This window comes from Ambystoma mexicanum, chromosome 12, assembly GCF_040938575.1.
Source record: "Ambystoma mexicanum isolate Mex_15411 chromosome 12, UKY_AmexF1_1, whole genome shotgun sequence".
In the NCBI taxonomy this organism is placed as follows: Eukaryota; Metazoa; Chordata; class Amphibia; order Caudata; family Ambystomatidae; genus Ambystoma; species Ambystoma mexicanum.
Window position 1 is genome coordinate 61,745,838 of NC_090936.1, and position 21,542 is coordinate 61,767,379.

The 21,542-nt window shown below is 47.9% G+C and overlaps 1 protein-coding gene across 2 annotated transcripts in view; it reads right to left on the bottom strand.

Moving 5' to 3' along the window:
* Nucleotides 1–21,542, bottom strand: part of GXYLT1 (glucoside xylosyltransferase 1) — a 169,460-nt gene that overhangs the window by 62,029 nt on the left and 85,889 nt on the right. For both annotated transcript variants that reach the window (XM_069627989.1, XM_069627990.1), the window contains one exon: nt 7,454–7,579. In XM_069627989.1, the coding sequence (XP_069484090.1) occupies nt 7,454–7,579 (126 nt within the window). The remainder of the gene's footprint in view (nt 1–7,453; nt 7,580–21,542) is intronic.

The following is a 21,542-nucleotide window of genomic DNA, read 5'->3' on the forward strand; positions in this document are numbered from 1 at the left end:
CATTTTCTTCCCGCAGTCTCGGCACTTTTTGAAACCGGACCGAGGGGTCGTCGGGTCGGAGGAGGATGCCATCGATATCGAGGTAAATAGTAGTTATTATATACGTTATCTTGACGAGAACTGAGCAACGGTGTTCCGAGGCACAACGAAGCGCGGAAAAACGGAACTGAGCAACGGACGCTGCGCGCGGCCTTTATAGGCAGGATGACGTCGACGTCGGCACGGAGGCCGTCGAGGGTCATCGACTCGGCGATCATCGACGCGCAGCGCCCTCTGGCGAAAAAATTTTCCGAGGCCAGCAAAGCTGAAGGATTTCTATCTAAGATAAGGAATACGTCGGAGGACACAATACCTTCGAAATCAGGGTCTGGGACCCACATGCAAAAATGAGGTATTTCCCCTGTGACAGCATTTGGCAAGATAAGGAGCCGAGTTAGTCAAACCAACGAGCAAGAGAGACCAGGGTCGGGGACCCACCCAGAAATTCAATGTCTTCCTCACAGCAATGCTGGCAGAGGAGTGAATCAAGTGGGCCGAGCCAAAGAGAGGGAGAAGAGGATCTGAGATCCCTTTAACCATTGTGAACTGTGTACAACAAGCCTGAGAAAAGGCCAGAGGAAAGGAGTGATTCCCCCTGGCAAGGTGAACTGCAATGTAAACCTGAGAAAAGGCATGGGGAAGGGAGACATTCTCCCTGGTATTGTGAACTGCAATGGAAGCCTGAGAAAAGGCATGGGGAAGGGAGACATCGCCCCTGGTGTTGTGATCTGTGGAGTAAGCCTGGAAAAGGGCCACGGAAAGGCATTCCCCTGGCATGGTGAAAACACAGAGCAAGATACCTGGAGAAGGGAGGCATTCTCCAGAAACCCAATAGTGAAGAAACAACTATGAGCAAAAAGGAATGTTGATGTTTGAACTGAGAACGTTACTGCTTTACAATCTGGAACTTTGTTTTGTAACATGAAAAGGGATAGTGACCTGGGGAAGGGAGTCATTCCCTCTGGTAAAGATCCCATCTAACAATTGGAACTGTGATCCACTGTCCAAAGGAAGGGAGCCATTCTGCTGGACCAGGAAGATCCACTACCTCTTTAGTTTAGTTATTAGTATAAGGGACAGAAATAGGTTTTTAACACAGGACTGTGCACTCTTAATTTCCATGGACATCCTGACCAAATGCTTAGTATTTTAGTTGCGGTAGGGAAACACCTCTTAGAGTTGGGGAAAGGTAGATTTTCTCTTTTTTTCTGGTATAATAAAAGCTTATGCCAACCAACCATGACATCTGTTTGTCATTCCCCTCCTTCTGCACCCTTACACCTACCACTATGAAAACTAAGAAAGACAATCTAAGTTTAACTTGGGATAGGGTGGCTCTCCCTGGGGATTCACTTGGTGGTGGCTGGTTTTATGAAAGAGTTCTCAAAAGTCTCTCCCAATCTCTTCCAACGAACAAACAAAAGGTTCTTTCCAAAAAGAGTCTCTTCCACAGCTTGGCTCGGTGGTTCCAATGAACAAACAACAAAACATGTCTCTAAACGTTCTTTTGGCACAAGAACAGCTTTATCCGCTAGTCCAAGGGATCTATTAAACCTAATGAGTTCCTCTGATTTGTGGCCATGTATATTTTCTTGTTTATGTAAGGATACTCCTGTGTTCAGCCTCGGGTAGGCCAAGGGCTTGCTCAGCCCAACTTAGGTTCTGGGTCTGGTCATAGTATTTCTCATCCCGCCCCGGGTGGGCTATGGACCTGCATGGACCCACTTTAGTTTTGGTTTCCATTACCACATCATGGGTCTTCTGATTATCAGTCTTGTATGGGCTCTGTGCCTGCTTGGCCCCGCTTTGTTTGCAGTTTCTCTTTCGGCTTCTCTTACCCCTTCCTGGGTCCTTCTGGCTATCAGCCTCATTTGGGCTCTGGGCCTGTTAGGACCCACTCTTGTTGTGGTTTCTTTGCCGGTTTCTCTACCCCCTCCTGGGGTCTTCAGAGTATAACCCCCTTTTGGGCTATGGGTCTGCCTAACTGCCCTTCACCCGCTATTCCTGCAACGATGCGTACCTTTGCTCCAGCAGTGATGCCCGGTTGTGGAGGCTGTCCCCCAGGCATGCGCAGACCTGCGTTCTTCTCCTGGATTCGGTATGCACGATCTGCTGCTTCACCTCTGCTCTTCCCTCTCGCGCTGGAGGAGCAGGACGTCAGTACATCTTCTGTGATGGGAAAGGTCTTCCTCTCCCGGCGGTCCCGGTCTCGGCAGGATCTCTGCCTTCAGAGAAGATGGAGCGCTCTGCTTGCTGGTTCAGATCCCCAATGACTGCGTGGCTCTACCGTTTGGCTCCTCCTGAGCGGGTGGGACTTCCTCCTTTGCGCAGCAGCGCAAGCCAGCACCTCGGTTGGTCTCTCCTTTTCTTGATCAGTCAGGGTATTTTAGATCCTCCTTGGAGTGGAGGGAGAGATCCCATTGGTTCTGCGTTTCCCAATGAGGCTGAAACAGATATATGTCAGAGACCAAGCCATCCACCTTAGAGGGGTCCCTCACATGGCTACCTTGCTCAGTTCCTGTATAACCAATGAATGCTTGAAACTTTGCAATGACGGGAGGTGAAAGGGAATCCCTACTTCGGCATTCCTTGTCCCCCAGAGGAGGGGGGGGGCAGGGTCACCCAAGGATGACACTGGCATAATGTACAGCCAGCGTTATTCCACGGGCTGGGCCACATAGATCCAAGGATTCACGAGCCTATAGCTGGTATGTGAAGCAGCGATTCAAGTCATAACAAACAGGTGATTAACACACGTACTTCAAGTACAGAGGGGTGTAAAAAAAAAAAAAAAAAAAAAAAAGGTCACAATATTTATTTATTTTACATTTGTTAAGCGCACAAAACCCTCAGGCATCATGGCGCTGCTACAACCAGTTACACTCAATTAGGCACAGTCAGGGGGTGCACAGATGCACTTGGTTCAAAACCAGTTACACCGCTATACAAATGACAGACGGATTGGCTGTTGGAATGTCAAGTGGGTTAGGTGAAGAGCCAGGTTTTCAGAGCTTTCCTGAATGGGCAGGAGGATTGTTCTGCTCTTAAGCGAGTTGGGAGAGAGCTCCATAGGTGAGCTGCCACTGATGGGAAGCTAGCACCCCCACTCCAATATGCTAGCAAGGCTGCAAAGACGGGTTTCCACAAGAGGTTCAGAGTGTATGCTAGCACTGTGGGACCTTTTGTCTAAAGTCACAAGGCAGCGGTGCACAGCCACTAGTATTGAACTTTAACAACGTCATAACAGGAAAACCTCTCTAACTTTTATCTTTTAAGAGTGTTGCCCTAAAACGTTACAACCAGAGGGAATGTGGATTCTTGTTAAAGCGCAGGGAAAATGGCCGAGGGTAGTACTCTTCATCTAGCATAGGGGTCGCCAACCTCCCGTCACTTAAGAATAGTTCTCACTCTTCATCTCATCTACTGTCTTGGAATAGTCAAATGCTGTCCTCACAAAATCTAGGCTTAGGGTAGGGTGAAATAAACTGATACAGGAACCAGGGAAAGAGCAAAACCATGAAATAGGAGGGTTTCTCTAGCACAACGTGTAAGGGTGAGCGGTTTAACCTAAATCCACTGAAGGCAACTTAGTGTCCAGCCCCTATGCTAAATCAGAAGCTCCAAGGCCATCCACGCCCAAAGGAGCGCCTTTCAAATAAATGCCTCACAGTCTCTGGGTACAGGGCACTTCTTTGTTCTGGTCTCTTCAGATAATCCTAACATCAAGCGGTTTCTTGGGATACTGAGACCTTTGAACTGGGTAGGTCATTATCCTCCTGGCTTTAGGAGTCTCCCGATGCTTCACTGAGGCAAGAGGTGCAGTTTACTCTCTTTCAATAGGGGCTCTCCAAAGCATTAATGGGGCAAGATCTGTAATGTTCCTCTCTTTCCCTACAGGCTCTCCAAAGGAATGCAAAAGGTAAGACCTGAAGCCTCCCCTTTTGCCATAGAGGCTCCCCAATGCATCACAGACACTCCCTGCTCTTCCTCTGGCCATTCTGCAGCCACCTCTCCTCCCTCCTTCTCTGCCTTTCTCCTGTTCTCCACAGACGAGGTTTCTAGACAAGTCAGATCTATGAAAGTCTCATCGAAACAGGTTCACCCCCTGTTCCTCCAAAACTATCAAGGACCACATATCCTGCCCTGGCTGATTTCTGCAACCACTCCTTCGCCACTGGAGTCTTCCCATCCCCCCTGAAGCACTCCCCTGTGCAGCCTCTTCTTAAGAAACCCACTGCCGACCACTCCTGCCCGGCCAACTATCATCCATTCTTCATCACTCCCTTCCTGGCCAAGCTTCTGGAGAAACTGGCCATCTCCCAGCTTAACCTCCACACTGAATCTGTTGGTTGTCTCCATGTCCATCAGTCTGGCTTCAGAGCTGCCAGAAGCACGGAAAATGCTCTCCTAAACACCCGTGAAGACCTGCTCTCCAATCTTGACTCTAACACCCCTTGCGTCCTCATCCTGCTTGATCTCTCTTCTGCCTTTGACACTGTCAACCATGCCATCCTGCTCAACCGTCTCCGTGATAACCTGGGTATCACCGGTCAGGCTCCAGCGTGGCTGACTTCTTTCCTCTGCGACCGACCCTCTCAGGTCCAACTTGGGTCCTTCCTCTCCGATATCTTTTTTCTCTACCTGTGGTGTCCGCCAGGGGTCTAACCTCTCTCCCTGGCTGTTCAACCAATACCTGGCACTCCTGGCCCACCGCATCGCCGCTCTCTGCCCCAACTTTCAGTGCTATGCGGATGATACCCAGCTCATCTTCAGGCTACCCTCGGCCTCCTCCTCTACTTCCCTCGTCTCGGACTGTCTGTCTACTATCCAGGAGTGGTGTGCCGCCAATGACCTCTGCATTAATGCCAGTAAGACTGAGATTCTCCTCATTGGCACACCTACTCCCTCCTTTCCTGTAGCTCTCTGGCCGGCCTCTCTTGGCCCTCTTCCTGCGCCCACCTGTGAGGCTAAAAACCTCGGGGTCATCTTCGACTCTACAATCTCCTGCTCTCCTCACATCTCTGACGTCTCTAAGAAGTCACACTACCAGCTGCACCCCCTCAGAGGTATTCTTCCTTTCCTCTCCTTCCCCCAGAATCTCACTGTCTCCAGAGCTCTTGTTCGCTCTAGGCTGGACTACTGCAACAGCCTCTTTCTAAATCTGCCTGCTTCTATTCTCCGCAACTTATCCAGAACAGGACTGCAAGACTTGTCCTTGGCCTCAAGCCCAGGGATCGTATCTCTCCAGGACTGAAATCTCTGCACTGGCTCCCTGTGGCTGCGAGGATTAAGTTCAAAACCCTCTGCATCGTCCACAAGGCCTTCTCGGGACTGGGGCCTCAATACCTTCAGCTCTCTCTTCCTAAATACCTTCCTTCTCGAGCTCCTCAGGGTCAGTCACTTCTCCAAGCAACGAGTTGGTGGTAGATCTCTTTCTTCGGCTGGGTCCTCCCTCTGGAACAGCCTCCCTGCAACTTGAGGAGAATCATCTTCGGTTTCGGAAGCACCTCAAAACCTTTCTCTTTGCTTTTTCTCCACTTCTCCCTTGCTGACTTCCTGGCTGACACTGCACTGGTTGCCTGGCCGCCCTCTTATCTCGGCCAGGTCCCCTCCCCTGCCAGTCGCACTCCTGCACTGCCCTCCTGGCAACCCCACACTTGGGGACTGTTTTCTGTATCGCTACAGTCGCACTACTAGCACTTGACACCTGATGTCTGCACTTACCCTTGCACTTGACACCTGCTGGCCGTACTTTACTTATTGTTTATTTATTTTCATATCCCATGTACTGCACTGTCCTCTTCCCCTTTCCCCCGCACTTCTCCTCCCTCCCCTTCCCATGCACTTGCGCGACCTGAATGACACCTGGCCTAGTAGGATCGTTGTCTGTCTTCCTTCTGTTCCCCTCCCTTGCCTCGTCGCGCCTTGAAACACCTGTATATAGGCACGTTATAAATGCCATATCATGCCATATCATATCAATACCTGAAGCTTCCCCTCTGACCAAGGGGTTCTTCTGGGTAATATTTTCTTTCCCCAACCTAGGCATTGTCAGGCTGCAATAATTATGAGCATCTAGCCAAGGGTTACTCCAACGATGCAAACGTCTTTAGATGACAATTATGGCTTTGCAGGTGCCACCAGTATCTAGGCTAGAGCCCCAAACAGGCTTCCACAGCTTCTCTCCTCAAGGCCTGGCTCCTTTCAGACTAAGGCTCCCAACAGCCAGTCTACTTTAGCCTTTAGGCCTAGCTCAGCCTGTTCTACAGTGTGCCACGCCTGGCTTGGCCGCCTCCTGTTCAGTAACTCTTTTACAATATGGACTACTTGGCATGGTTCTGGCTCTCTAGCGCTTCTCCTCTTCTCTCTGCAACAGAACTGAAACTCTGGAATGCCTTCAAACTTAGCAGAGTCCTCCCTCTTTGAATAGTTAGGCTTTGCTAGTATTTGTCCCAATCTGATTAGTGGGTCTGTTTCCCCATTGCTGCAGGTGTTCATGAGGTGTACACTCCAGTTTTGTGCAAGTTTCAATTCTTCCACAAGGCCCTTTCCCCGGGCCAGCAGAGGAGGACTGTCCACCATGTTAGGATCAGGCAGCGTTATCATTGGCGGCCACACGATCCATGGCTTGTGCAGGAAACTAGGTGTGATTGTTCTCTTCAGAATTAAGAGATTTTATTGTTAAAACTAAACATTGACGGGGAAACCATTTTTTCTACTCTCTATCCAGAAATTTCCCCCATTTTAGGACTGTAGATTGTTTATATAATTGTACCAGTCCTAAAATGCGTTGGGTGAAATAAATATTGTTTACCCAACAATGTTATTTTCAACATTAAAATCTCATACAAACATTCTTCCAACAATCGTCTTCACTCTGCACAGAGTGCTTTTGCGTATTCGGCTTCCTTTGCCACACTGCCTAGTAATTCTCTCTGCGCTCCCTTCTGCTGTCCACACCAGGGATTGAGCACCCAACAAAAACGTGCTACAACGCCCTTCTCCGCAAATACATATGCATTCCAAATCCAATGTTTCTTGCACTCTGTGTAAGAGTTATTCTTAACAAACCTGGTCTTGGGCTGATTTTCTTCGGTGGTTCCCTCCGTCTATCTCATGTTCCTCATGCAATGGCAATACAAAGCACCAGTCTTCCCTCAGGACAAGAACGTTTTTTTCTGGCGTTAACTATGACTCTGCATGTTGCAGAGGCGCCCAAGTGAGGACTGGGAGGGCACTGGGGTATCCCTCATATGCCACCCCCAGGGGTCACATCATATAGCGTGTGGCTCCCCCAGGCCCCCACAATTTCCCCTCAATAGGTGCCTCAACAGTAAATTTGACACTGCACATGTAACTATTTTTTCCAACCAGTTTTTCATGCTTCACAAAGTTGAAGAAAAGAAGATCTCACCGGTAAAAACAATCTTTGGGAAGCGCAGGGCTTGAATAGTTTTTTCCATTCTGCTGCATTCTCTGAAGGGAAGGTAATTGGGTATAAGGTGTACTTAAACTTCTCCGGAAAAGGCCAGGTGTTGAACTAGGGTAAAACAAAAACACAAGAACATAGGTTAATGTTATTTTTTGATAGCGGATCGGTTTTGTCTTTAAAAAACATGCAGCAAAAATAAACCCAAAAATACCAAAAACCAAAAAATAAAAAAAAACACAAAAAATAAAATATACCCAACTATACTCAAAATAAACCCAACTAAACCCAACAGGAGATAAAGCAGGATCATCTCCACCAAACCACTATAGGGTTTCATACACGGGTGATATAAACAGTACACCTTCTCCAGTTCTAAATGTCCTTTAATTTTCAACTTCTTAATATTGCGTTCATGGTGTTTCTCTCTATTCGTTATCACAATCGTAGCCACCAGTTAACCTTCCAATTTCCTCCTTTTACTGCCACAATTGTAGGCCCCTATTTACCTCTCCATACGCTGCGGTCATGACGATAATCATGGCCCTCTCTTTGCCTCATTTCCTCCTTTTATGATCTCAAGCATAGCACCTCATTTAACCTTCCGATACCCTCCTTTTCTTATTTCAGTGATAGCCCACTCCTTACCTCTTCATTGCCTTTATTATCTCCATCAGAGCCCCCTGTTAAGCCCCTCGTTGAATCCTTTTACTATCTGAACCATAGCTCTGTTAACCTGCTTTTCCCGCTGTTTATTATTGCAATGGTAGTCCTCTCTTTAACTCCCTGTTGCCTCGTTTTATCTGAATCACAGCACTAGGTTTACCTCCTCATTCTCTGCCATTATCATCCACTTTACCCTTCCCATTGCCTTTTATTATCACAATCAGAGCCTCCTGTTTACAGCTCCCAAAAGATAAAGGCACCATAAGGGCCCCCACAAAAGAATTAAGAGTTAAAATCAAACAGATACTGTGAATGGGGAGGTAAAGGGTTTTAACAGCAACATCCACCAGGAGTGATCTTCTACTCTCCAATGAAATGGTGCCATCCAACATATCTATGCGACATTTGGGGATTTGTGTAAAGGAACACTGGGACACAACTAGAAGAGATTTCACACACAATATACACAAAGTTCTAGTTTGCATATCATGCTATGCACTAGTCTATGTTCTTGTACCTCAAGAATGAGCCCCTGCCTACTGGGTGATGCTAGATACCCAGGGCTGCCTTAAACTCCTGCAGATCAAATCGTACAACTCCTAAAGTTCCCTACAGGGCTCAACCGCTTGGTATGGTGGAAGCCTTCATTTTTTATAGTAATATTGTATCCATTTGTTTTAACAGCGGTCACAGCTGAGGGATTGATAGATAACTGGTGGGAACTTCATTTCGATTTTAATTTGTGATTAACAAAAGTTCAAGTGATGAGTTCGCAGTTTGACTCTTTTGGTTCACGCAAACAAGGAATTAGGTTTGATTGAACTCACGGTATGGAATGATACAGACGGCATAAGGTGTCAGTGTTACTTATCTATAATATATTAATTTAAAGAATAAACTTTTGATGAAGTCACAATTCGTATTGTCCAAGAAATTTCTAAGAAGAGTCTGAAAGGATACAAGTATACGTATACCACATATTAGTGGTACCGGGAGTGCAGCCTACACCGCAGGCTTCACAGCCAAGGTCCTTGTCTACAGACAGCATAAGGTGTCTTTCCAAAGCCATTCACTCTCCCCCTTCGGGTGGTACCGTCTCTCTGGAGGGTTGCATAGTCACTCAGAATTTCTGAGATTCATAACATACCCTACTCCTATCTTGAGCCTGAATCTTTCTTCATTGCGGTTGATGTCATCAAAGTCACACCTACGATGTACCTCCAAATGGTACCCATATGTCTTTGCATGGAATATCAGGCGTCTGCAATGCTCCAACTGTCAGAATCCAGGTTTGGATAGCCCATCCCTCCCTGTTCAATGGTTGCCAAAATGATGCAAGTTGGCTTAAGGGCAAGTTCTCCATTTCTCTGCTATGGCCTAGATTGGCCTCTTGGAGTAGCTCTTCCTCCACCTATTTATAACGATTTTCTAATCCAGACTGTGAAGGACTTTAATCCCTGGGCCATCGGTTTAACTTGCTTCTGATCTTTGTCTATTTATTTTGCCACTCCCTCTTCCCGCTCGTTCCTCGTCTTTTCCTCTCTCTTCCTGGTCCTTTCAAACATTTTTGCACCACTCTATCTCCTTCTCTCCACCACCTCCTCTTACTCTCACTCTCCTCTCCTTCTCTCTACTCTTCTCCAACTCTCCTCTCAATCCTCACCACCACTTCCTCTTTCCGCTCCACCTCGTCCAACCCCCTCTACTCTCCACCTCCTTACTACTGCACCATGATCTACTCTGCACCTGCACTTCAATGCCTAACTAACACACCCGCCCACGGTTGTGCTCGCCGTATACATGCGTGTGTGGCCGGAATGTGTATGTTGAGTATCAGTGTCCGTTGTGCGAGTGTAATAAGCATGTGTGGTCAGCAGGATCTACTCGGGCAAACTACAGAGTCCAAAGGTGCTATTGTTGCTTCACAGACTTCCCAATGGTTCTGTGACCTAAAGATAGAACAAAGGTGCCAGCCATCTTGGAAATAGTTCCCTTGCTACTCCCGGTCACTCAAATCTACATGATAGCCGCTGGTCCCCTACCTCTCTCCTCTGTGGAACGGGCTCCCTGTCAGTTTTACAGTCATCACAGGTAATGTGAGCTGAGGTGAGCCATGACAGGGCAAGGAAGGCTGAGTTCATCATCATTTCTGCCATGTTTCTTCTGAACTGGTAGTGAACTTTATGCAGGGTGCAGTACTCGGTCCCTCGAAGGCAGGCCCTTCCCTATTACCTTCAATGTTGTCATATTTGGTGCGTTTGCCCTCCAAAATAACCTCTTTGTGCTCCAAAGGCATGTTTACCTCCACTTCCAACATGGAAAATGCCATGAACCGGCAAGATCACTGTCTGTGCTGGGGTAGATTGGGAAACTGACGTGATTAGGTTACCGCAGACCTAGGCTGGGTCATGTATGCAAATGTTCCCTTTGCCCTCCGACCCAATCTCTGTGTTTTGTGCCACAGCAGGTCAGTACCATTAGGTTCCCCTGTTAGTCCTGTCCTGGATGAGCTTGACTAGGTTGATCAATAACCAGAAGGCATTTGATTTCCAGAAACCCAGGGTGGGTATCATACCCATTCAAGGGGGTTCCAGGATTCCATCTGGGTTGTATAATTTAAGTGCCACTTTTCACAGATGTGCTGCTCCAGGTTTGGAAGGATGATCTAGCTGCTGAGAAAAACCAAGTAAGACCCAACAAGAAATCATCAGCCGCTCTCCTCTTTTAAGTTACCCGACCGAAGGGAAAAAATACTCTGAATTGGTCAGTATCCTGATCTTCTCACAAGGGGATAGCCTGGACTGCGCGGCCTCCCAGGGTGGAAATCAGAGACAGCCCTTCCCAGAGGGGTGGGTGGCAGCTGAAAGGGCCTCATTCCTGTCCCCAACCCAAGTGCCCGTCTATACTTGAGCAGTACCCACTTACATCAACCCATCCCTTTTGAGAAAAAAAGCTGGCCAAGTTCTTTTTTATCCTCTAGAATTATCAAAGAAGTGGCAACAAGACAAAGAAGCCAGCGGCAGATAAGCAACCCAACAGTGCCCCGCATATCACTTCAGCAGAAGCAGCCAGAGGAGAGAGGTAAGAAAAGGGAAGAACAGGAGACTGTGTATGGCTTTCTCAGCCGCAGAGCAAAGCTCCCAAGTCTATGCGGCTCTCCAGATGCTTTACTGCACTCAGCAGCCTCGGCACGAAGAGCCTCTACAAGAGGCAAGGCCAAGCTAGACACCAAGGGACCAATACTACAGCAGGAAGCGCTCCAACAGACTGTACTTACCTTGGGGCATCCACATAGGGGGCTGTAATGACCAACTCAGGCACTCTGCCACGTGGGGTTGCATCAAGGCAGCCCCACGTGGGGGCAGGGCCTGACCAGCTCTTTGTAACTCTGCATGCTTGTCAGGTGGGAAAGACGGGTCTAGATTGGCCAGGGTCAGCAAACTAATCTGAGTATAGGGAGAAGGATAAGAGAGGAAACAGGAAACTGAATCAGTGGGCTGTTCAGGCAAGGTCAGACGAGGAGCCAGTAGCTGACCAAGAGACAAGCAAAAGGAAGGACGGTGGTTTGGATTGTGGAGTCGGTTTTTGTAGCAGATGGGGTACTGGTTGGTGAGAGCAAGTGGTACTTAGTGCTGAGGGTGCATGTAAGATGCGTTCAGAACGACTGAGTGGGATTATTAGAGTGTAGGGTATGAGTGTAAAGTGGTTGTAAAAGTGAATGGTGCGTGACTGGAGAGAAGATGGGGAGGAGTGGTAGTAATAGTGTGGAGGATGGAGTAGTTATGTAAAGGAGGGAGTAGTAGTACAGAGCCGGGAGTACTAGTACGGAGCAGTGGTGTGGATTAGCAAGCAGTAGTATGGAGGATGGAGTAGTAACATTGAAAAAAAAAGGTACGTGGTAAAGGGGGAAAGCTAATGGAGGGGCAGAGAAGGAAGATGCAGAGTTTAAAAAGTGAAGGTGGGTGAAGCTGGCACAAGGGGAGTAGAGAGAGGAGGGTAGTAGATGGGCACAGGAAGAGGAACATCAGTGCAAAAGAAAGGAGTCTGAGTGGAGCAGAGTGTCAGAAGGCACATGCCCAAATCCTCTGTTAGCTACTAACAAACTGACAGCGTAGGGCAAGTCTAGAAAGTCCCTGACGAGGTCGAGAAAGAGAAGGTGATTGCCTTCATGTTATCCCAATTAGCAAGCCCAGAAAATAAGACGGATGGGGTCAATATATTCGGTATATATTAACCCAGGGTTTAGGGACACCTGGGTTGGAGCGGAAAGCACTATTTCTAGACGAGAGATGGAGTGACGGCCCCAGCGCCCTGCAAAATCATTTAATAAAAACCCTTGGCCGTTTCTGAGAGTTGGAGTGTTCTTTGAGCATTCTGTGACAATACATTCCTAATTGGTGCCTACAGGGGTTTAAGAATTGTGCCAATCTCCCAATTCTATCCCTTTACAAAATGGATGGGTTCTGAGAAGGTAACCTGTTTATAGGTTTCTTGAGTCAACTTTGCCTAAAAACCTGACAATATCTATAAAGGATTTCTAAGCCCGCTTCTGCATGGGTAATGCATTAAGATCTTTCCCAGACTGGCCCCAATGGAATATCTTGAACCTGCTCCCAAACCCTAAAGACCAGATCCTAGCTTGAAGCCAGAGCTCCCCACTTAAGAGGTGAGGGTATCTTCTTGAAAGACCCCACTGATTGCATTGCCAAAAATCAGGTTGTGAGAGAGACACAATGCATACAATAAGCAGTGTTGCATAGCAATTTGCTATACAATTCTTTAGGTTTGCTAATTAAATTGACACTTGTGTAGCAGAGCTAGCTATTTAAATGATCTTGTACAATGACAGCAGAGCTCACCCGTCATTCCTCTCTTGCACTTGGGGCTCCCTCTCCCTCTTACCTGTTCACTACACGTTCAAATAGGCTAATGGGAGATGGATGAAGAGAGTATTACTGCTGCACTATTAAAATTGCCAAAAGCCTGTGTAGGAATGCTAGGCAAGAAACGTTCTCCCTCTCTTTCAAATAACTGCAAACCAGAAGTAACCGGGATGCTACTTTTATCAATTGAACTATATCCTGCCTGGCAAAGACTGCATGTGTTAACTTTTCATTTTTAAATACAGGGCTGCAATTCCCTTTCTAATAATGCAAGTTGTTACATAATGCAGAATTACAATATTGCTGGTGTAAAACACTGGATTGTCTCCATATTTTTTAGCAAAGTTTAAGTTAGCAGATCCGAGTCTCATAGTGTAAACTAAATTACATTTTGTTGAGGAAAGTGCATCATATTGACAAGTGAACATGAAAATGCACATGATCACACGGGCAAATGTTTTTGATGGTGAACCTAGTTCTGTGACCTGCTGTACAACTGATGCTCAACTGATGAGCTGATCCCAAACTCCCTCGACAGTCTCTCACATCACCCAGTAGCTTTATATGAGCTCTCCTGAAAGTCAGATGGCCACAAAACTACCCTATTCCACCTAGTTCCCATGCTACACCATTCACTCTGCTTAGTCGCATACTTTCTTTCTGCATACATAATGAATACACAAATCTAACGAGAAGTTTGCGCAAAGTAGGGATCAATATTTCCATCCAGTCTGTGCATCTACAGATCTAATATAATATCATACAGTGTAGTTAGCCCACTCAATGTCACTCCTGCTTCCCACACTTTCCACAAAACCTCTGGCACTAGAATACAGCTATCCCCCACGATAAAACCCAGTTTAGCACACACTCTATGCAACATCCCTGGTATTAGAATGCAGATTCCCCCACGATAAAAGTCGACCTAGCTGCTCACATAATGTCCCTCCTGGCTTGCATACTATGCACAACACCCCTGGTACTAGAATGCAGCTATCCCCCACGGTAAAATTCAGCCTAGCTGCTCAGCTGCCTAGCTGCTCACGCCGAAAATCTTGATCCCAGTATCCTAGTCCAAGAATTTAACAACATTATGCTCACCACTCTGGATAGAATTGCCCCTCTCAAACTTAGATCTAGTAAACCAAAGGCCCATTTAAACCAATGGTTCACGCCACAACTCAAAGACCTTCGCACCCTAGAAAGAAAAAGTGAAACCAATTGGAGACTCTGCCCCACTAGTGAGAACAAAACCAAACTAACATCACTTTCCTCTCATTATAAGAAGGAAATCTGCTTGGCAAAATGTAACTCCTATGATGAGCTTATTGCCAACTCCAATTCTAGTATAAAAGAACTCTTTTCCATACTGAAAGAACTTGAGTCCCCAATAGCTACACCGGACATCTGTACCAAAGATAAATCTTGGTGTACAGACATCCAACATGCACTGGCCAATAAAATTGCTACGCTCCAAATAAAATTCAGCAGAAAAAAGAAGTGTTGAACCTACCGCACTCGTCCAACACTCCTGCACCACCGGCTCACAATAACCTCTTCAATTTTTCCAAAATATCTACCGTGGAGGTAGAAAAAAGTATCCTGTCACTAAAGCCTTCCAATTGCAAAGGCGACATCTGCCCAGCACAGTTAGTTAAAGATGCCGCCAGAGATTTATCCCCATTCATCAACAAACTGATTAACGCCTCCTTTGCCACATGCACTATCCCTGCCAACCTTAAACAGGCCTGCGTGCTCCCTCTCCTGAAGAAACAGACCCTAGTTCCTCTCATCCCTACCAACTACCGCCCTATTACCACAAATCCCTTTCTCACTTAAAATACTGGATAAAGCTGCCTACAACCAAATTCAAAAACACCTTGAACAGCACAAACTCCTTGGTAACAGACAATCTGGCTTCCGCCCGCTACACGGAACAGGAACAGCCTTAATTGACTTAAAGACCCAAATAGACGAGCTGAGAGACAAAGGGCAGTCAGTACTTTTGCTCCTTCTTGATTTCTCAGCCGCATTCGATCTGGTCGACAAGTCCTCTGCAGACACCTTTATTCTGCTGCCCACTTCTCCCTGGAAGCTATTAAGTGGATTAAATCCTTCTTGAGCGAGAGAACTATGAGAGTCTTCTCTCCCTCGGCAGCAACAGAACCCACCCCCAACCTGTGCGGTGTCCCTCAAGGCTCTTGCGTCTCTCTAACTCTATACAATATCTTCACCAAACCCTTGTTTGATGATCCTGGCCTTCTGGGTATTACCTACACTAATTATGCAGATACCACCCAGATTCTCTTCCCGCTTTCTGGGTATCACAACAAGGACATGGGACTGGTGAACAAAGTACATCTCATCATCCAAGCATGGATGGCCACTCATGGCCTATGCTTAAACGATGATAAGACAGAGTTGATAATTTTGGGCTCTCAGGCTAACATCAAAAAACTAGGTTATGAATTTTCCTCATTCAATATTGATGGGAACTCTATCAAAGTAGCCAAGGAGGTAAAAACCCTTGGCTTCTACTTGGACTCCACATTGTCATTTGATAAAACAGATCAAATCCCTGACATCCACCACAGCCTACACGTGCAAGCTACTCAGAGCTAGCAAGCCTTTCCTCTCCGACGACAGCTGCCTGATCCTGGCTAGAGCTCGAATACGCTCCAGAATGGATTACTGTAATGCTCTTTACAGTGGTGCTAATAAAACGACTATCCATAAACTCCAAACCGTACAAAATAACGCCTTAAGTGCAGCCTTAGGCATAAACAAAAGAACCCACATTTCCCCTATCAGACGCCATCATAAATGGTTATCCACGACCAATACAATACAATTGAAGACACTTTCATTGACCCACAAAGCTCCTAATAACGCTGCCCCTAGCTATCTTACAGCTCAGTTTCAGAGAAAAATCGTCCACAGACTAACCAGAGCCGGCAATGCTAATGTTTAGGTCTGTCTCTTTAACCAAAAGAAGGGACACATACATCACTAACAAGACATGTTACCCTCAGAAATCAGAAACATTAATACAGCCACTTAACAAATATGGGCTGTATGTGATATGATTAATAACATGTACAGATTCATTGCTAAAATGTAATCTTTTTAATTCATTTACTTATTCACTGGACAATGAATAAGTAAATGAATTAAAAAGAAGACATTTTAGTGATAATGTATGTGTCCCTTCTTTTGGTTAAAGAGATATATTGAATCCTCACTTGGTAGCAGGGATTATCACCATAGTGTGGGGCAACCCCTAAATGAAATAATGTTTAGGTCTGACCATACCTAAGCACACGCTCGCCACTATTGGTGGCACTAGCTTCCTTGTAAAGGCCGCTAAATGCTGGAACTCTCTGCCTCGAGATTTGAGAGCTGACCAACCCTACCTACACTTCAGAAAAAAGGTGATAAAACACATCATCGCTACAGACCCGTAGCCTCTGACCTGATAGATCATGCCCGTTGTCCCTGTTCACCTGCGTGCCTTAGTGATACACGGAGGCTCTGACTAAGCATTGCGCATTTCTGCACACTGCTCATGTTTATTCTTGTAACCACAAAGGCCACATTACCTCTGTATATATTTGCACATTCTGTATACTCTGTACTTATGTAATTTTTGTGTATATTTTTGTATATTCAATGTATATTTGTAACTATGTAAGCTTCGTATCTTCATACTGCTGTGCCCTCTTACCTACGGGTCTGGTGCGCATACCAAATGAACAAACAAACAAACATAATGTCCCTCCCGGCTCATATACTATGCACAACACCCCTGGTACTAGAATGCAGCTATCCCCCACGATAAAATCCAGTCTAGCTGCTCACATGATGAACCTCCCGGCTCACATACACTACGCAACACCTCTGGCGCCAGAATGCAGCTATCCCCCACAATACATGTATTCCCAAAATAACAACGGACGTTCCCCATCACAGCTCTGGGGGAGGGACGCTTTCCTGTCACAGCTCCGGGGGAGGAGGGACGCTTCCCAGTCACAGCTCCAGGGGGGGAGGGATGTTTCCCCCATCACAGCTCTGGGGGGGGGAGGGACGCTTCCCCCATCACAGCTCTGGGGGAGGGACGCTTCCCCCATCACATCTCTGGAGGAGGGACGCTTCCCGCATCACAGCTCTGGAGGAGGGACGCTTCCCCCATCACAGCTCTGGGGGAGGGACGCTTCCCCCATCACAGCTCTGGGGGAGGGACGCTTCCCCCATCACAGCTCTGGGGGAGGGACGCTTCCCCCATCACAGCTCTGGGGGAGGGACGCTTCCCCATCACAGCTCCCCGTCACAGCTCTGGGGGAGGGACGCATCCCCCATCACAGCTCTGGGGGAGGGCCGCTTCTCCGGGGGAGGGCGCTATGTGCTGCAAGCCGGGTCACTTTCCCACAATGCGTTGGAGGCTCAGAAGTAGAACTCGGGCGCTAAGATCTCAGTATGTTTGACTGGACGCAGCCAGGCCCTCAGTAAGACAGTACAAAACTACATTGCAATGTGCTTTTTTGGTAAGATTTGCATTTTTTATTTTTTATGCTGGCACCCTGGCTTACAGTGGTTCAAAAACACATTCATGACCCTCAGGGTGACTGGTGGGGGCAAAGCAGGCCACCCAGTTTCTGGGTTTCCAAAAAAAGGCTCCCTCTGCAGAGGTTTCGCCGACTGGTTCTACTTCAGGGTGAGGACATCCTGTATATCCCATTCAGTGGCACACCTCAAAATGGCAGCGCACCGACAAAACCCACTCTCAAGGTACCAACAAATAAATAAATAAGCACTTTGCAAAGTATGGCGTCTGTTCAGGTTTGCTAAAGTAAGAGGGGCAGAGGAAGTCAGGAAAGCTTCACAGCCGTGACCCGGATACAAAAGGCATCTCTTGAAGCCAGTAGTCAAATGAAGCAGCCCTTGGCCAAGACTGATGCCTGCTGCAAACAACATCCCGCTGCGAGCAGTGGAAGAACAGCATTGAGGGGTTGGAATTCCAGCAGGCCTTTAGAGAAATGATGCCACTATGCAGAGCGGTGTGAAGGCTGTGCATCTGGCGCCATCTTGTGGCCAAAGGCATCACTAGTTTGTCAGTGAATTGCTTTCCAAGAAAAATATGAAAGGGATCGGATGAGGGGGAAATTGTCACTCTTGAGAAGTCGGCGAACTGCAGGCATTTACGACTCCAGGCAAAGAGTGTACAGGCGTGGCCCCCCAAATGGTCCATTTAAGAATCTACAGCTAAAGAGACTTTCAGAAGGCATTAGCAGAGAGTGACGTAGGCCCAAGCCAGTGTCAAACCAAGCAAAGGGGGGGGGGCTACTCCTTCAGAAAATCCACCAAGGCCCATTGACAGGGCTCAGAGGAGTGTAGGGTGGAAGCCGACAGGGGCAGAACATCATGAAGGCACTCATTTTCAAAAGATGAGTTATGCTGTGCAACAATGTCCAACCCCGTCCCCTTGGCATCCCATAAGCAGGTCTGCATCAGGCAGGACATCTGCCCAAGGAAGATCACACGCATCGGCGTGCTGTACTCCATCTTTGCCCAGCTGGCTCAGCCTGGCTGTCACATATTATGCGCTGTTAGCTTACTCAAACACGATGCTACTCCCACCTCACACTGCGTCTAGACCGCCATGCCCTCAACTCTCTGGCCCCTGTGCCAACGTTGCAGCCCACTGCCTCAACTGAATTAATTGAGCTGAAAGGGCCTGTTGCTGCCCATGGCTCCCTGTGAATTTCTCCGATCTAGACTGCTATAGCTATTGTACCTCATCAACTTCAGCACTCAAGCAGTAACTTTATGTACCCAAAGGCACCTGGACTTACTATCATAATTTACGTAGTCCACTTGTGCCCTGTCATTTGATGGTTGCATTTAGCCCATTTGTGCCTTACATTTGATTTTTGCATTTAGCCCATTTGAGCCCTGCCATTTGATTTTTTGCATTTAGCCCATTTGGGCCCTGCCATTTGATTGTTGCATTTAGCCCACACGTGCATCTAAGCACATGCTTATATGCCCTACAACCCATACGATACACCATGAGCATCTGAACACTTTGCCTTTGGTCCATCACCCACCTACTGCTCCCATCCTGCCCCGCCTCAGGTACTATCCTTCACCTCACTACCAAGACTTTCCAACACAACCCCACCCATATAGCCACCTTCCACTGCACCACCATGGAGCAAGTTGATCTCAACAATGGACCCAGGTCTGGATCTACTAGCGAACGACTAAGCTTACCTTGTCGTCCGCCTACCAGAAACTCCAGACTGAGAGCCAGACTCACGAGACTACATGAGCCACTGACTAGATCCCTCCCGGTCACGAACAAAAGAACCATCACACAACAAACCAGTACTAATCGTACAACTAGTTCATCGCCAACCTCCTCTATCAAAACCAATCAAACTAAAACCACCACCGCAGCCCTTCCACTCAGATGCAGATTAATAAACACCAGATCCCTAACAGCGCATGCAACAGACATCTGTGAACTCATACTGGCTAATGAGTTGGACTTCCTCGCCATTACAGAGACCTGGTTGCACGAGGCAGCCGACCCCTACTATCTCTAGCAATCCCAGAAGGCTTCACCATTCTGAGACAAGATAGAAATAACATGCGAGGTGGTGGCGTTGCCATCATGTCCAAAATCAGCCTTAACATGAGAACTACCTCTATTCCAGACTTAAACTCCTGCGAAGTATGCTCTATCAAACTCCCACTTCACAACTCCCAGACCCCGACTATCCACCTTATTTATAGGCCTCCCTGTACTGTGGGTACTTTTGAAGAAGACATTAACTGTCTACTATCTACCAATCTCAAAACCTCCACTCAACTTCTGATTCTTGGAGACTTTAATTTAGGTTATAATGACCCTTCAGACAAACAGGCCGTCAATGCAGCCAATATCCTCACTGGACTAGGACTTGTCCAAAAAAATTATGGAACCCACCCATAATAAAGGGGGAACCCTCGACTGGTTAGCGGAATATAACTGTTCTGGCTCCATTACGTCCATCTCCCCACAACAATGGACAGACCATTACTTGATAACCTATGACTTATTTACCACTAGGCCAATTCCTGCAGCCAACATGGCACCTTCTTGCCCTACCAGGAACAATAAAAACATCACTAAGGATAAAGTTAATCCTGCCATTCTACCCACCCTAAACCAACTTAATGAACACCTAGACCCGAAGATGCTCATAGAAGAATGTAACAGGGCGTGGCTTGGCGCCGATGGCGAGCGGTAGCTGATCTGCCGAGCTCCGGCCGAGACGCCGTTTCCTGATCCTTTTTCTCCGGCTCATGTGCGGCCCCAGCCCTTGCAGAGGAATATGCGGTTGGGGGAAGCAGTTCTGCATCTGAATAACCATTGGGCCGAATTGGACCCCCCCAGACGCAGCTGCGGCCCTAAAACGGCTCTCCCCCCCTGCCGCCCTGATCGGATCCAAGATGGCGCCTCGCATCGCATAGCGGAGCCTACGAGGGGTATCCCTCCCCCAACGGACTTCCAGGTCGGGTGGGGAGAAGCGGAAGCACGAGAAAGGAAAACGACTTCCCCGGGTGCCGCCCGTCTGACAGAGGACTGGCCTGGCTCGGGTCACTCTACCGATCCAGCCCCACAAGATAGGGTGCGCGGGATCCCGCTTCACCCGCGAGGGGGGCCTCCCGCCTACCCTTACTCTTCTGATACCCGACTCTGTGGGTCGCACAACCAGACACAGGGGCAAAACACAGCTCACGGCCCGAAATCCCGGCTAAGAAGAGGGCCTCACTAGCAACCCTGCAAGCGATCTATCCTTTGAGGCCTAGGACATCCGCAATCATCATCTCAAGATGGCCGCCAAGAATAAGACCAGAGCCGCCACCATGGACTCCTTTGTTTCCACCAAGGTGAAGACCCTCACTCAAGCTGGGGCCGGCTCCTCTGAAGTCGCCCGGACGGGCGAAGGGGTGGCCGCTGATAACCACTCTCAGATACTTGATGCCATAGCCTCCCTAAAAACGCATATAGACTCTAAGATTGACGAATTCAAAATTGATATCCAACTGATCCGCCAAGACGCTCGCAACTTAGCGGAGAGGGTCACGACCGTCGAACAGTCGACGGAGGAAACATCCACGGCCACTACAGCCATGAAGTCAGAAGTTGCCCTCCTGAAGAAGAAAGTTGCCTTCCTGGAGGAAAGGGCGGAGGAGGCCGAAGGTCGGGCCAGACGGAGCAACATCAGGATCCTGGGCGTCCCAGAGGGGAACGAGGGGGCAAATACCACATCCTTCGTCGAAACCCTTCTGCTGCAAGAAATAGGGGCCGGCAAACTGACCCAGGGATTCTCGGTCGAGAGGGCCCACAGATCCCTCCAGAGGCGCCCTCCCCCTGGATCGCACCCCAGACCTATAATCGCTAAGATACTGAACTTTCAGGACAGAGAAACTATTTTACGGCGATCCAGGGAGGGGGGCCCCATCGAAATAGGGGACTC